Genomic DNA, 15000 nt, shown 5'->3' with positions numbered 1-15000 from the left:
GCGCACACACATGCACACATGCACACATGCACACACACACACACGCACACACGCACACACGCACACACACGCGCACACACACACGCACGCACACACGCGCGCACACACGCGCGCACACACGCACACGCCTGTCAGTGGCCTTTATCTATGGAACTGTTCCGTGTTGCTTTTCCACCTCAGGAGAAAAATAATACCACTCCTCTTCCTCCCCCTCTCCCTACCTTGCTCCCACCTTCCCACCCTCCTCCTATCTGACAGGGGAGCTTTAAAACACCCCACCTCAAAAGACTCTTCTTCCCATTCCTCCTCCTCCTCCTCCTTTTCGTCTGTCTCCTCCTCTTTCTCATCATCATCATCATCCTTCTCCTCCTCCTCCTGCTCCTCCTCCTCCTCCTCTGTCTCATCACCATCATCCTTCTCCTCCGCCTAAATGTGCACACACTCAAGGTGAACCACAGTGTTACCATAGACGATGATGACGACTATGATGATGATGATGATGATGATGATGACGACAATGATGAAGATGGTGATGGTGGTAGCAACCTTCTGCTGCATCAGCATTTTGTGGTGTGTGTGTGTGTGTGCGTGTGTGTGCGCGCTCGCATGTGTGGGCGCGTGTGTGGGTAGGTGTGTGTGTGTGGGGTGTGTGTGTGTGTGTGTGTGTGCGCGCTCGCTCGCATGTGTGGGCGCGTGTGTGGGTAGGTGTGTGTGTTTTGGGTGTATGTGTGTGTGTGCGCGTGTGTGTCCGTGTATGCGCGTGTGTGCGTGCGTGCACGTAGTTGAGTAGAGAGGGAAATCTCTCTAATCACATCTGTAGTGGCGTCACCGGGCTGACTAGCCAGGAGCCAGCTCTTTCCAACTAGTAGCACAAAGAGAGGTGGTCCTCCACACGGTAACAGTGCGTTTGGGTTTTTAGTTCCCAAACTGGTTCCCCCTAAACTGATGGGCAGTCCCCTTGGTCTTCCTGTGGGAATACAGTAACTAGCTTTAGTCCACTGGACCCTTTTGCCCCAACCACATGCACACACACACACACACACACACACACACACACACACACACACACACACACTACACACTGCACACACTACACACACACTGCACACACTACACACACACTGCACACACTACACACACACTACACACACACACACTAAGGCTGTAACGATATTGTATCGAACCGAGAGATCGCGGTACGCAGACCCACGAACCCCTATCGCGAAGCTTCCTCACAGAATCGCGATGTGCCCTTTTAAAGTTGTTACCCCTCAGTGTAGAACACAACAGGCAACATACAGGCAAGAGTTTGCATATGTGCTTAAAAAGACCAGTAGAAAAAGGGCGCACACGTTCGAGTAACAGTTCCATTCACAGCTTTCTCATATAAAATGCTCCGTCCAACCAGCACGTTGTTATCCATTGCCTGAGCAACCTCCGCGAGAGGCAAACATCGGAAGGTGAACGACAAATGAACAACAAGGAAGGTGAAGGACAAATGAACAACAGACCAAGAAGGCTTTTATAAACGTGTCAATATTTTTTTTACTCATGCATGCGCGGTGTATTGCGAGTGGAGTTTGATGTTGGAGCGGAGAGAGAGAGAGAGAGAGAGAGAGAGAGAGAGAGCGCGAAAGAGAGAGAGCGCACGAGATGCTCCGCCTGCCTATAAACCAGCCTGGAATCGCTTGTAGGGAGGTGCCCGAAGTCGGACGAACGTTGAGGTCGATAGGCAGGATATTAGGCAGCATTATTTCTTCCCACATTAATGTTAAGCTATATTGTAAAATTACCGCCTACATAAGCAGAAAGCATGCTCCATTTCAGCCTCTGCATTCATTCTCGCTCTTGACAAAATGTCAAACCACAAAACAAAACGAAAAACGTGCGCTTTATGTAGCAGTGAGAACTAACAGGTTAATTTCGAGTTTTGATTGTAGGCTACGGGCAGGCGCTGCTGCACGATCAAAAAAAAGCTACAGAAATATTTAACTTAATCAAAATTAAGTGTTGCATTTCTTTAAGTAGCCTAACTTAATACAACATGTTTCCTGATGATATATGGCCAGTGTTGTTTTAATGTTTGGATATTAATTGGATAGGCATAGGCCTAATGTTTGATAAAGTAAGACAGTTGCCAATGACTATACACCTTGACCACCCACCTCTTTCTCTCTCTCTCTCGCTCTCTCTCTCAACATCTTAGCTTATTTATAAGCCTTTTCCCTTGGTGAACTAATATCCCTTATTTCTCTGTGTTGTGTTTTGATGTCAACACCTGGGAACAGGTTGCAGTGGTAGCCTATATCTGCAACATCATTCAGCCTTGTAAACCTACAAAATGAATGCAGGCAGGTAAATGCAAAAAATATATTAATTACAAAGTATATATATAATTTATTTTCATATAATTATTATTATTTTTTCAAAAAAAAAAAAAAAAAAATTTGTGTGAAATCGTGGGGCGTATCGAATCGTGGGTCATATATCGTGATACAAACCGAATCGTGGGTTGGGTGTATCGTTACAGCCTTACTACACACACACACACACACACACACACACACACACCCACACACCCACATGCACAGACACACACGCGCACAGTGCACACACACTACACACACACTACAAACACTACACACCTATCTTCTTTGCATAGTGATAAACTGATGTGGCGATAGCTAAGTGCATTGCTTCCTACTCTAGTCGTTGCAATAGACTAAGCATGATAAGTGCGGCTATTACCATGTGTGAACATACGCCTGTAAAAAAATGTCCTCGCTTAAAGAGTGGAAAATTGGTTGTTTGTGCGCTGGCGGGCAAAGATCCAGATTGCCTTGTCCATTAGTATGGGTTTGAGGGATCTAACCAGATAAGACAGCTACGCCACCGCTTCGACTCAGTTCTTGGCAAACGTGGCGACACGACTGCGGTCCTTAGACCACAGGGGCCCTATCACGTTTCGTCTCCCCCCCCCCATTCCCGCTTTTAAAGCAATGAATCCGGTCAAAATATTTCCCCTCGCCTGGTCGAGAATGGCGTGAAATAGTGCAATGGAATCTTGCCTTTTGGGAACGCCGGGCGGTCTGATTGAAATCTCGCCAGCTCACTTCCCAGAGAGAAAGAGAGAGAGAGCGAGAGATGGAGGGATGGATAGAAGGAGAGGGAGAGAAGGAGAGCAATAGAAACAGAGGGAAAGAGAAGTAGAGAGAGGGATCCAGAGTGAGGGAGAGAGTGGGCGAGAGAGAGAGGGGCAGTTGGAAAGAGGAGAGAAGGAAAGAGAGAGCGAGTGTGAGAGAGAAGGAGCGAAAGAGAGAGTGTGAGAGAGAGGGAGTGAGGGCGATAGCGAGAGAGAGGTGAGAGACTGAGCGAGAGGGAAAGAGAGAGGGGGGGGGTACTGGTGGCCTGTTGTGGGGGGCTATTATGCCCTCCATGTAGGAGGCATGGGGCCCTTGAGAGAGCCAACGGGTACCATAGTATAGAGGAGAAAGGGGAGAAGAAGAGAAGCCGTCCCTCCTCCGTTCAGCCTATTAGGATTGCCTTAGCAGAGAAGAATGGAGACGAGTCACAGCTTAAACAGTGCGACTTTTTCCGCCGCACGAATGGAGTGTGTGTGTGTCAGTGTGTGTTGTGTCGTGTGTGTGTCAGTGTGTGTGTGTTGTGTGCGTGCGTTTGTGTGTGTGTGTCAGTGTGTGTGTGTCAGTGTGTGTGTATGTGCGTGCAGTGTGTGTGTGTCTGTGTGCATGAGTGTGTGTGGGTGATTCTCACGAAACGTGCAACAAAGGTGTTTTGACAACCATTTTTTCAAAATGCTTTTTTGGTTGAATTTCTTTTTGAATCAGTTACATCAAAGTGTACAGTTACTAAGCACAATAATATCAACTTACCTGACAACTTTTTAAAACACATTTTTTAACGTTTTATAGGTCCATGTCTGCTAAAATGCTCATTACCGCAATTTTTTTCTTTCATGAAATATATTAGGACACTTAATTGTTCTAGCAGTTGTGTTCATTGAATATTGATAGTTGTACTAGGGGCTACATAAAACACTCAAAAAAGTTTTTTTTCTTATTATTTTAGTTTAAGAATTTTACCATTTTACCTCATTACCGCAATAGGATCATTTGTTTTCCTCTTTAATTTTAGAATACATCAGTGAAAACCTACAATTTCGGTCCAAAAATATACTGAAGTGAAAGAAACATGAAAGGTACTGTGTTCATAAAAAATATACATGAATACAGTTTTCCTTTAGTACTTTTTTTCCAATTAAGTGCTCATTTCGGTAATGAGGGATATGTTTCGGTAATGAGAATGAGTTTTCGGTAATGAGAATAAGGAGAAATAAATTGAACTAAAGCCAAATATTAGTAAATGATGTGTTATTTGTTATTATTATTAGCACAACGACAGAGCCTCCAGGGCAGAACTAATCAAATGACACCTAATAAGATGATAAATATATTCTATATAAAACCATTCATTAAGCTACTGAAGGATATTGGGATTCAAGACTTAACCCAGCCAAATATGACACATTTTGTAAAGGAATCTTAGAAAATACATTTGCAATACAATTAAGTTATATTCAGGGGAACTAGAGAAGGTGGGGTCTGTTTTAAAGGTGGCTGCCTTCAATATAGGCCTAAAGTGCTGGGGGAAATCCTAGTTTGTTTTATTAGTACGGCTCTCTGAGAACTTTACCGCCCCTAGATTTGAAGAGGCCCCTCGAATGAAAAAGGCTCCCCACCCCTGCAGTAGGTGAATAGGCGAGGCCCCTCCTGGGCACCAAAGTAACATAGTACAAGGGGTGAAGGCCAAGGGGTGCACTCTGAAGTTAAGAAAGCCCATTGGGAAACTCCAACTCCCATTGTCATTGTGACGCAGCACTCCACAGCACACAAGTGAACACTGCACACAACGAAATTGCATTTATGCCTCACCCGTGCAAGGGGGCAGCCCTCAGTGGCGCCCCATGGGGAGCAGTGCGGTGGGACGGTACCATGCTCAGGGTACCTCAGTCATGGAGGAGGATGGGGGAGAGCACTGGTTGATTACTCCCCCCACCAACCTGGCGGGTCGGGAGTCGAACCGGCAACCTCTGGGATGCAAGTCTGACGCCCTAACCGCTCACCCATGACGGCCCTTTATAGTTATAGTTATAGTTATAGTTCGTCCATCATCAAAACACCGGAGGGTAGCCACCTGATGACCCCAATGAAGCGCATACATCCCACTCCTCATCCCCACCCTGAATATGATATCACAACTCACCACTGATCTCTCCAGCCAAAAATCTATAGTGGACCAGAAATCTAAATCTGTTATGAGAAGGGAAATCATGTCGCAGTGCGAGGTCGTGCACTGGACTTTTTTTCTGACTCGGCGCGCACCGGCAACTAGGAAGTAGGAAGTAGAAGGAACAGGAGATGACTAGAGTAGGTTGTATGGTATGCCGGTTCGGTACACCTTGATTTTAGGGTCACAGTTTGGTACATTTTCGGTACAGTATCACCATAATACTGTCCGGACCAAAGCCGGAATTCACTATGAACGTTATGTGTTATGAAATATCACTGAACACCACTAACTGTTTGAGTTGCACATTGCACACTAATGGCAGTCAGGGCATCAGACTCCCGATTCCTGACCCGCCAGTGATCTCCCCCATCCTCCTCCATGACTGAGGTACCCTGAGCATGGTACTGCTCCCGTTCGGGCGCTATTGGGGATGAGGCATACATGCGGGTGAGGCATAACTACCATTCTGTTGTGTGCAATGTGCAGTGTTCATGTGTGTGCTGTGGAGCGCTGGATCATGACAATGGGAGTTGTAGTTTCCCAAGTGGGCTTTCACTTCACTCACATTTTTTAAAAAGAAAAAGTGTTGGTTTTCAGGACAATATCAGACATGCCCATAATTAGTATAGGGTGCATGAAAAACAAAATTAAAACGTTGCAAAATCCTGCTCTTCTCTTGCAGTATTGTTCCTTTGAACTACCTTAACTTCCTTTTCATTTTCTAGCATGTTTGATACTTGTCAAAAGGTGGCACAATAGACTTGGAATTTTGAATTGCTGTTAATGGGCATTTTCAGCTAAATCAGTGCAAAGTGCATTTTGAGGCTGTTTTGATCCCGTTACCTTTCCACTTACCCAGGACATCAAGAACTCACAGCATGACTAAAAGATGGGTACATGGGTGTTTGAGCATGGCTTAAGGATCAGAGTATGGGGGCTGAAACCTTCCTAAAGGCTGCAAAAAACATGCATGAGGAGTTTCTAATTTGGGAAAGGCAACTAGAGCATTCCTCCAAATGAGTCTTCTTACTAGTTTTGATTGAAATATTCTAAAAACTACTTCTCGCTGAATTCACTAAATAGGCCTATTCACTGCTATTTCAAATGCCAAGCCTTTTGTGCCACCCTTTAACAATGATCAAATTGGATCCAAAACAAACATTTTGGAAGGAAGTCAAGTTAGTAAAAAAGGATACTTAAATACTCAAACCCACTAGGGTATGACAACCAAACACAGAAAGCAAAAAAATCTGTCAATTTCTGGAAAAGCACATGGACTTGAAGTGAGTCGATTTTGTCTCCCAACTTGTTCCCTTTTTGCCATCTACGCAATTTGACAACTTCACTGCGAGTGCTGGGTTCGTTGTTTGCCATTGCCTTTGCATTGGGTGACATCACTAGGCAGTTTGATTATTTTTTTGCATCAAAGGACCACATTTCGAGGGTGGAATATTGATTCATGGATTGGCATATGAGCAAGAATTAAGTTGCTACTTGCTCTCAATGAACTTTCACAACAGGGTTTCTGGCCCATAGTCGATTGTTGTTCTTCCAAGGGTGGGACAAAATATAAATGTCACCACAACATTTGCCAGAAAGGATGAGAACAGAAAAAATGGTCTATGAACAACACCTGTATGACCACTCAATTTAGCTTATGTAATGTATAGGGAGATGATCACTTTTACAGACAAACCCCCATTAGAGCTATTGCATATGTTAGGCATTTACTTTTGCTTTGTTTACTTACAATATTGTATATCGAATATTGATTCAATACAATTGCATATTTTAACCCGAAATGGATGCAATGTCACTTAACACTTTCATCAAGTGCTTTAACTGTAATTAAGTGACATAGTGACAATATTTATACTGCAAAAATATAATTTGTATTTAAGGTTGCAGTTGCATGTTTAAAAATGTAAATAAATAAAAAGCGAAATGGATATATGTCATGAAAATATATTCTAAATGTAAATCACCATAGAGTCTCATTACCGAAATTGACAATCCTCATTACCGAAAGGTACTTAAAACATTGCGGTAATGAGAATGTGTATTGCGGTAATGAGATGGCTCAGCACAATAATGCTAACTGTAACTTGAGTAATTATGACTTAGCTTATTCATGACCATTGTTGAATTCTGAAAAGGAATACCCTATTACCAAGCAAGTTTAAAATGAAAAAATCTTTTTCATTTTGAAATATTGACTAATTTCGGTAATGAGAACCACTTTTGTCGTATTTGCATATTTTTGAGACAAATTGTGTCATTTTACAGGCACAAACAATAAGGCTGACTAATCATGTAGCCATCTTGAATCTCCTGTTGGTACACATCAATTGTAGGTAGTTTCAGCTCATATTGAAATTCTGATGGCTTTTAATTGTAGCTCTGAAATATATTGCGGTAATGAGAAGAAAAACTTGGGGACACGATCTTTTCTTGAAATATTCATTAGTGTTCATTATTTAATTTGCCAACAAGGAACACTTAATGAAACTTCAGACATAGACCAACGCTCTTGTAGTGTCATTTACATATTTTTAATTTTTTTATTATGTTTTAACCTAATTCAAAGACCAGAAATTTTGGTCGGGACACATTTCGGTAATGAGAATTTGCCTATAAAATGCATAAAAAGTGGAAAATAAAAATATTTTTTTTAAAAATGAACTAGTGTGCCAGAAAGTACACGTCTTGCTCTACAGTAATGTATATTATCAAAAGAATCCCTGTCATATTTAACCATTAAAACCTCATTGCCATTGATTTTTTTAGCTTCGTGAGAATCACCCGTGTGAGAGAGAGAGAGAGAGAGAGAGAGAGAGAAGGGGGGGGGGTGTTATGGCAGAGCGGGAAGCCTGGAATAAGTAGCTTACGGCCGGCCAGCCACGGCCGTCTCAGGGTGGGATCGGGACAGGCCCGCAGACTCCTGAAAGAATGTGAGCTTCGTGACAAGGATATTAAAAAAACAGAAGAAAAAAAGGAGAAAGAAAAAGAAGTAGAAGGGGAAAAAAAACAAATCGCCATGACAAATGCAGACTTGTGACTAAGTCTTTCCCTTTGTTAGTGAGGTGTTGGGGGGTCAGTCTTTTCTTGAAAAGGGTCCCAGATTTTCAGTAAACTCTATTTTTTTTATTATTCAAAGTGAAGACGCTGTTTAAATCAGTCTGTTTTTTAGTGTTTCCTGTGTGTGTTTTTTATATGTGTTTTGATGCTGACGGTGCCATTGATTTGAGTCCTGGTTAACCGCAGCAGGGCGCCTGGTGAGGGCCTATGGTGTTTGGGAAGCCTGTGATTAAGGAGAGGCAGGAGACGGACTTCTGGTGCCTCACAGACACGGGGGTGAGAGGGAGAGGGAGAGGTAGAGGAGAGAGACGGAGAGAGAGACAGAGAGAGAGACAGAGAGAGAGACAGAGAGAGAGACAGAGACAGAGACAGAGAGAGACAGAGACAGAGAGAGACAGAGAGAGAGATACAGGGAGAGAGAGAGAGACAGGGAGGCAGAGACGGAGAGGCACAGAGAGAGAGACAGGGAGATAGAGAGAGACATAGAGAGAGAGAGAGAGAGATGCAGACATAGAGAGAGTGAGAGACAGTGAATAGTATGAGAGAGAGAGAGAGAGAGAGAGAGAGAGACAGGGAGATAGAGAGAGACATAGAGAGAGAGAGAGACAGTGAATATTATGAGAGAGAGAGAAAGAGAGAGAGAGAGAAGACACCCTCTGGTGTTTGGGAGGCCTGTGATTAAGGGGAGCAGGAGATGGACTGCTGCTGCCTCACCGACTAGACACACGGGCAAGAGAGAGGGAATAGACAACGGGCAAGAGAGAGGGAATAGACAACGGGCAAGAGAGAGGGAATAGACAACGGGCAAGAGAGAGGGAATAGACCGAGGATTAAGTTAGAGGGAGTGAGAGAGAGGAAGGAAAGGTGGGGGAGATGAACGAGGGTGAAGGAGGAAGGAGAGGGAGAGACAGACGAGTGAGAGGCAGGGTGAGAGAAATAGACGCGGGCAGGGGCAGGGGCAGGACAAAATGGTCGAGCCCGAGAGAGCAGACATGGGGTGGGAGTGGAAGTAGTTAGAGTTGAGCAGAGAGAGAGAGTCGAGACGGTCTGATAGAGGGAGGGAGGCACGCAGACAGTCTGTTCCAGCATGTGCAGCATTTTCTTTTGACACAACTTATAATTCACAGCAGTTGCCTCCGCTCTGCCACTGCCAGGCAACCGTCGTCCTATATACGTTTACAGCAGGCGCTAGACGAGTGTGGAGTTGTCACGGAAACGACAGTGCGCCTTTTGCTTAGGAAAACACCGCCAGCCGTGGGCGCCATGTTTAAAACATAGGCCTCTATACTGTATGGAAACTCCAGCGGTGGGACTCATGTTAGGTCCCTGAAATGCTTGGCAGAAAGGCATTTCGTTGTCTCGTTATTTATACAGAAGGTAAGCCAGGCTGCGACTCTCCTTAGCCTATGATAATGGACTAGCTGTGAAATTATTCACGACGTTCCATAGAGTTTATGTCAGTGGCATAGGCTTCTTGTGGAGACGCACGCACGCACGCACGCACGCACGCACGCACGCACGCACGCACGCACGCACGCACGCACGCACTCTGGACTGACAGTTTCTCATCAATCCTGGGGCGTTTGTCGATCCATCTCCGTAATTAAACATTGTCATGGTTTGGCTTGGGCGCTCGCCCGCGGCCCCTTCTCTCTCGCCTTGAATCATTCATTTTGCCAGGGCAGGATGTCTTCTTAACTCCTATCGACTTTGCGCTTTTAGGTCGGCCACCGATGCATAATCAATACGATGTGTTGACTGTTGACTCATAATGTGTTTTCTCTCTCTCTCTCCCTCTCCCTCCTTCTCCCTATTCCTGTCTCGGTCACCCTCTCTCTCTCTCCCTCTCTCCCTCTCTCTGCCCTCTAGGCCTCCCGACACACAGTGGGCCCCTCTATATGATGTGCTGGATGACTGCTCGTATCGGAGAGGAGAACGCTGACGATCGATAGGAACTGTATTTCTCTCCCTTTCACCCTCCGTTCGTTCCTTCATCCCCTATTTTGGAGGGAAAAAAAAGAAACGCACCCCCATACCCCTCCTACAATTATATACCCACACAGCACTGACTGAGGTGTGAGAGAGTGGGACAAGACAGGACAGGACAGACTCTCCTCGCGTTTTGAAGCATCACCTCCAGACATGTGGCCTCACCAGGGGCCCGTGGCTGTGCTGCTTAGCCCGGGAGGAGCGCTCCTCCTCGGGCTTCTGGCGGTCTCCGTGCCCCTGTCCCAGCCCAGGATGGCCCCGGAGCCCTTCAAGACCTTCTCGCCGCCCGAGTCAGGGTTGACGCACCTGGCCATCCACAACAAGACGGGCGAGGTGTACGTGGGCGCCGAGAATTGGATCTTCAAGCTGTCGGCCAACCTGACCAAGCTGCGGAGTCACATGACGGGCCCCGTGGTGGACAATGAGAAGTGCTACCCACCGCCCAGCGTGCAGGCCTGCCCCCACGAGCTGGCCCAGACGGCCAACATCAACAAGCTGCTGCTGGTGGACTACGCCCAGAACCGGCTCATCGCCTGCGGGTCGACATCGCAAGGGATATGCCAGTTCCTGCGGCTGGACGACCTGTTTAAACTAGGCGAGCCGCACCACCGCAAGGAGCACTACCTGTCCAGCGTGTCCGAGTCGGGCACCATGTCCGGCGTCATCATCTCCGAGGGCTCGGGCAGCAAGATGTTCATCGGCACGCCCATCGACGGCAAGTCCGAGTACTTCCCCACGCTGTCCAGCCGCAAGCTGATGGCCAACGAGGAGAACGCAGACATGTTCAGCTTCGTCTACCAGGACGAGTTCGTCTCCTCGCAGCTCAAGATCCCCTCGGACACGCTCTCCAAGTTCCCGGCCTTCGACATCTACTACATCTACGGCTTCAGCAGCGAGCAGTTCGTCTACTACCTGACGCTGCAGCTGGACACGCAGCTGACCTCGCCCGACGCCAGCGGCGAGCAGTTCTTCACCTCCAAGATCGTGCGGCTGTGCGTGGACGACCCCAAGTTCTACTCCTACGTGGAGTTCCCCATCGGCTGCACCAAGGACGGCGTGGAGTACCGCCTGGTGCAGGACGCCTACCTCAGCAAGCCGGGCAAGCAGCTGGCCAACTCGCTGGGCATCTCCGAGACGGAGGACGTGCTCTTCACCGTCTTCTCGCAGGGCCAGAAGAACAGGGCCAAGCCGCCCAAGGAGTCGGCGCTCTGCCTGTTCACGCTGCGCCGCATCAAGGAAAAGATCAAGGAGAGGATCCAGTCCTGCTACCGTGGCGAGGGGAGGCTCTCGCTGCCCTGGCTGCTCAACAAGGAGCTGGCCTGCATCAACTCGGTAAGTCGATGCCTTTTTCGCATTATATTTACACACATACATCATGCATACCTGCATCAACTCTGTAAGTCCTGCAATTTCACATTATATCTGCACACATACATGCATAAAGTCCTACAATTTTGCATGATAGTTACACACATATATGCATACCTACATGAACTCAGCATGCCCTGCCATTTCATACTGTAAATGCACTTACCTTGTACATACTCACATACATTTATTCCTACATCAATCAGTGAGTCCTCCCATTTCAGAAATGCACATTACATTACATTTACATACATACTGTACATATACAAACATACATTCATTCCTACATCAACTCAGTAAGTCCTGCCATTTCACAAATGCACTATACATTTTATACTGTAAGTTCTACCATTTCAGAAATGTTATACATACATACATACATACGAAATGTTATGCATCCATAAGCTAAGTCAGCAGCAATTTCGACCTATTTTGGAGTACTAGTCGAAATACGGACAGAGAATTACATATACAGCCCTCTGGAGTGCTCTGGTATGTACATGACGGGGCAGAGGGTTGCTGGCCCTTACAGAGGACAGATTTGGTAGGCCCTAGACACTTACCGGATATGCTAATTGTGAAAAATGGCACCGTACTGCCTATACCTATTCCTAGTCCTAGCATTTCATAAACTTTATCTCTACATGCATACAGCATGCACACTCTGTGGTTTTCATCAATTCTGTCCTCCTACCTTAGCTGTGTCGAGAAGATGTATGTGGTGGGCGTTCTGAATTGTCAGGACATGGGACATAAAAAATGCAATCTATACCTGCAACTTGAATTAATTCAGAAAGTTCTGTTCGTCTAGTCTAGATGTGCTGCACTGGCCGTTATGAATAATTTCAGACACTATGGAATAATTTCAGACACTAGATATGGTTCATAGGATTCTAAATATATATTCATACATTTTTTAGGTGACATCTTTTCTGGTGTTCTACATCTGCTGAATTGGTGCAGACGTTCCGCATGTCTGGCTTCTTCGGTTTTAGGCGCCTAGTATCTTCGACTTCTTTCTTTGTGCGTGTGTGCGTGTGCGCGTTTGTGCGTGTGCGTGTGTATGTGTGTGTGTGTGTGTGTGTGTGTGTGTGTGTGCGTGTGTGTGTGTGTGGTGTGCGTGTGTATGTGAGTGACTCACTGCTGTTTTTCTCCACTTTGGGTGTGGAGCCTCATTAGTTCAGTTGAGTGGATTTGTAGAGGGTCACTCCTTCCACCTCACCCCATCTCTCTCTCTCTCTCTCTCTCTCTCTCTCTCTCTCTCTCTCTCTCTCTCTCTCTCTCTGTCTCTCTCTCTCTCTCTCTCTCTCTCTCTCTCTCTCTCTCTCTCTCTCTCTCTCTCTCTCTCTCTCTCTCTCTATCACACACCTAACTTCTCTTCCGGTCTTTCTACTTTGTCACACACACACACAATTTCCCTCTTTCTCTTTCTTTCTCTATTTTTCCCCAGTTTTCTCTGTCTGTCTGTCTCTCTCTCCCTCTCTCTCCCCCCCTCTCTCTCCCTCCACTCCATTCTCTCTCCCTCTCTCTCTCCCCTCCCTCTACTCTCTCTCTCTCTCTCTCTCTCTCTCTCTCTCTCTCTCTCTCTCTCTCTCTCTCTCTCTCTCTCTCTCTCTCTCTCTCTCTCTCTCTCCCCCTTTCTTTTCCTTGAATGTCTACGTTCTCCCTCTGTCTCTCTCTCTCTCTCTCTCTCTCTCTCTCTCTCTCTCTCTCTCTCCACTCCATCTCCCCACTCTATCCATCTTGTTTGTCCTCTTGTTCTCTCTGCTAATTCATTCGTTTAGAGGATCTTGATCCGGCCTGGTGTGCTGATAGCTGTCCGCTGGGACCAGGGGGATTTGCTGTCATATGGAGCCTCTCCCTTTTCTCCTCTCCTCCTCTCCTCCTCTTCGTCTTCTCCTCTCCCACTCTTGTCCTCCCTCTCCATCTTCTCCTCTCCTCCTCTCCTCCTCCTCTCCGTCTTCTCCTCTCCACCTCCTCTCCTCCTTTCCTCTGCCCTCCCACTCTTGTCCTCCCTCTCCCCCTCTTCTTTTCATCTCCCTCTCCATCTCCTTCTCTAATAGCTTAAAAATGAAGAGAAGGCTCTCTCTCTCTGTGTCTCTCTCTCTCTCTCTCTCTCTCTCTCTCTCTCTCTCTCTCTCTCTCTCTCTCTCTCTCTCTCTCGTTCCGTCTCTGCGTCAGAGTGTTTCCGTCTCTTCTTCTCTTTCGCTCCTCTTTCTCTGTGTAACTTCATTTTTAGAAGCGAGTGCCATTTGTGAACTTAATCAGCTACTTTTTAAAGCACTCCTAATTGGCACGGGATTCAGTAAAGATAGATGTAAGGAGGAGCGGAAAAGTGTGTGTGTATGCATGTTCGTGTGCGTGTGTGAGCATGCACGTGTGCTCAAGTGTGTGTGCCAGAATGTGTTCACATATCTCTTTCTGTGTGTGTGTATGTGCGTGTGTGCATGCATGCGTGTGCTTGTGTGTGTGTGTGCGTATGTGTGTTAGTTGGAGAGGAACAGCTGTGCTGTGAATTGGCTCCAAGGTCGGGGTCTGGCACCTCTCTACTCTTGCCGCCGTAGTTGTGCTGCTACACTGACGTGATGTGTATTAAGAAGCACAGCGACAGCAGCAGCAGCAGGCCGTCCTGCACTGGTAATTGTTGAATGATGGCTCATTTCCACCAGATATGAAGAGTAGAGGATGGCTTATTTACCACCTCATACTGAAGTGTAGGCCTATGTGCTTCCGATATGAAGTGTAGAGTACGCAGTTGTAATTGAAGAGTTTATTTGCAAAACGGTGTATCTACAAATTTTGACTTTTGCTTTTTTTTGTTGAAAATGACTGTTCAGAGGTCCTATCACCTATGTGTGAATTCTTGCCATTCAAATATTTTGAGAACATACGTTTTCAACCTATATAAAATGCTCTTTGCAATGCAATGCAATGGAATGCCCAATACAAAAATGTCAATTTCCCAGCATTCTACAAAATGTAGATGCACTGTTTTGCAAATAAACTCTTCAGTTGTTGAATGGTGACTTGTTTCCACCAGATAAGCGTTTCAGATATCAAATGTAGACTATGGTTGTACAGTATACTGTACTGTAATGTAGATTGATCCCATTCCATCACAAGATGGGCCAAGGTAATGTTACTTGTAAAAACACTTGTAGAACGCAATTTTACACAACAAAAGATTTGGTGATGCAATACCCTAGTAATGATATGTCAATATTCTTGGACATTTTCATCAAAAAGAAATAAATCATA

At 46.0% G+C, this 15000-nt stretch overlaps 1 protein-coding gene across 2 annotated transcripts in view; it reads left to right on the top strand.

The window, feature by feature from the left end:
- plxna1b (plexin A1b) overlaps nucleotides 1-15000 on the top strand; it is a 367657-nt gene that overhangs the window by 54865 nt on the left and 297792 nt on the right. For both annotated transcript variants that reach the window (XM_063215125.1, XM_063215124.1), the window contains exon 2: nucleotides 10255-11706. In XM_063215125.1, coding sequence (XP_063071195.1) covers nucleotides 10528-11706 — 1179 coding nt within the window. In that variant the 5' untranslated portion in view covers nucleotides 10255-10527. The remainder of the gene's footprint in view (nucleotides 1-10254; nucleotides 11707-15000) is intronic.

Source organism: Engraulis encrasicolus, chromosome 14, assembly GCF_034702125.1.
Source record: "Engraulis encrasicolus isolate BLACKSEA-1 chromosome 14, IST_EnEncr_1.0, whole genome shotgun sequence".
Lineage (NCBI taxonomy): Eukaryota > Metazoa > Chordata > Actinopteri > Clupeiformes > Engraulidae > Engraulis > Engraulis encrasicolus.
This window is presented reverse-complemented; position numbering and strand designations above follow the sequence as displayed.